Here is a 2,057-nt window from a genome sequence, read left to right as displayed (position 1 = left end):
AAACACTCCCTACAAAATTAAGGGCAACTTTCTAATAACTTGATTTTCTGCAGAATTTGAAACAGTCCCTTTTGAAGTTAAAGCTCCAAACCACTTTAACTCTGAACTTCCTCATGTTGAGCAAAAAGTATTCCTACTGCAGAAGGCAGATGCCAGGGAAGATGAGACTGACAGGTTTTATGACTAACTAAATCTGCATGTGTATATTTTCTCCTTTTTTCCCACATCATGTCTTCTTCTTTTATAAAAGCTTTCCTCACTCTTGACTTCTACAAAGATGATGATTTGAGACAACAATTTTTCCAAAGCTGGTTTTGAACAAATTGTCTGCCCAGCCTGACTCTAGTATTTGTGGAGTGCTATGATGATTTCAAGTGAGTTTTTAATTTGATTCCTTGTGTTTTTCATTTCTAGGAGTTCTGAATGTCTTCTTTTCAATATCACTTTATTGTAATGGTCTTTCATTTCCTGTATTTGCTCTCTTAATTTGTTTCTTGTATCTTCTTTTGGTTCATTGAACATTTTAATAATCACTTTTTTAATAGTTCTTTTCTGGGATTTCATCTTCTTCAATGTCTGTAGGTTCCTTTTTGGGGGGATTGTGAATTTTGCAGGGAGAATAGTTTGTCTGATTCCTTGTTTCTCAGAGAACTTGTACTTGCACATCAGTTGTGTTGGATGCTTCTCCCTCTCCTTTTATAGAGGGGTGTCTCATGTATCATATTATTTTATTGAATATTTACCTAATTCATGCCTTGCCAATTTCACTGTTCTGGTTATAAAATTTTTTAAATCTTTCCATCTAAGAAAATAGTCTGGAAACAAAGTGGTCACTTACATATTGGTAGCTCATCAGAACTGGGGGTGACATTTGCAATGATTAAACATATTGAAGATAACTATGCAATTTAAGTTACTCTCATATGAACAATGACTAATCAAACTAAAGAAATACCTAATTAAATATTTGGTATTGGATTCTTCAGACACTGAATTAATGAGAAATAATTAAGAAATATTTTTAATCACTGTATTTTATATATTAATATTAAAATAAGATTTTAATATCAATAAGTTTCCTAAAATATTCACTAAAAAAGAAAAAAAAACATTAATCAGTCAATCTTTTCTGTGGTATGAATCTTATTTTTTAATATATAAAGGAGAGAAATAGTGGTCAGATATCTTACTCCTGTATGTAAGATCAATGGACAAAAAGAAAAATATGGAGAGGGAGAGAGGAGGGAGAGAAGAGGGGAGGAAATAACAAATGAATTTGACACAATTATGGTATGTGCATAAATAAATATATCACAGTAGCTTCCTCTTCTGATCTCAACCACTCTGGGAGCAGTGGCTTATGGTGCAAATATGGCCAAGTCCAAGAATCACACCATGTACAACCAATTGCGAAAATGGCACAGAAATGGAATCAAGAAACCCTGATCACAGATAAGGGGGTAGACCCCAAGTTCCTGAGAAATATGCATTTTTCCAGGAAGCACAAAAAGAAGGGCCTTAAAAAGATGCAGGCAAACAATGCCAAGGCCATGTGTGCACGTGCTGAGGCAGTCAAGGCCCTGGTAAGGCCTAAGGAGATCAAGCACAAGATGCCAAAGAGTGCCAGCTGCAAACATGATTGCCTTGCCTTGCTTGCCCATTCCAAGCATGGGAAGCATGCTCATGCCCACATGGCCAGGGAACACAGGTTGTCCCAACCAAAAGCCAAAGCCCAAGTCAAGACCAAGGCTACAACTCCAGCTCCAGTATCAGCATTGACTCCGACTCCTGCCAAGGGTGCCCAGGCCCCCAAGGGTGGCCAGGTCTCTGTGAAGGCTCCATAATAAAAACCTCTGTGGATATGAGGACAGAAGGACTGGTGTGACCTCTGAGTCCCTATCTTTGGGTACTGGTGTCCTTCTGTGCTGTTGCATAAATAAATTTAGAGACAGGAAAAAAAAATATATATGATTTTATCAACATAAACCCAACTATTATGTATAACAATAATGAATGAATAAAGATAGATAGATAGATAGATAGAGACAGAGAGAGAG

The 2,057-nt window shown here is 36.7% G+C and overlaps 1 protein-coding gene across 1 annotated transcript; it reads left to right on the top strand.

Moving 5' to 3' along the window:
- The first annotated feature begins 1,415 nt into the window (after positions 1-1,415).
- LOC124973203 (60S ribosomal protein L29-like) lies at positions 1,416-1,844 on the top strand. The gene has a single exon (XM_047537287.1). The coding sequence runs from the start codon at positions 1,416-1,418 to the stop codon at positions 1,842-1,844; it is 429 nt and encodes a 142-aa protein (XP_047393243.1).
- Positions 1,845-2,057: the final 213 nt, after the last annotated feature.

The sequence above is a fragment of the Sciurus carolinensis genome (assembly GCF_902686445.1).
Source record: "Sciurus carolinensis chromosome 14 unlocalized genomic scaffold, mSciCar1.2 scaffold_101_arrow_ctg1, whole genome shotgun sequence".
NCBI classification, from domain to species: Eukaryota; Metazoa; Chordata; class Mammalia; order Rodentia; family Sciuridae; genus Sciurus; species Sciurus carolinensis.
The sequence above is the reverse complement of the archived record's forward strand: the minus strand, read 5'-3'. Positions and strand labels throughout refer to the sequence as shown.

Coding starts and splice junctions, on each gene's coding strand:
- LOC124973203 (XM_047537287.1), top strand. CDS start 1,416: ATGGCACAGAAATGGAATCAAGAAACCCTGATCACAGATAAGGGGGTA.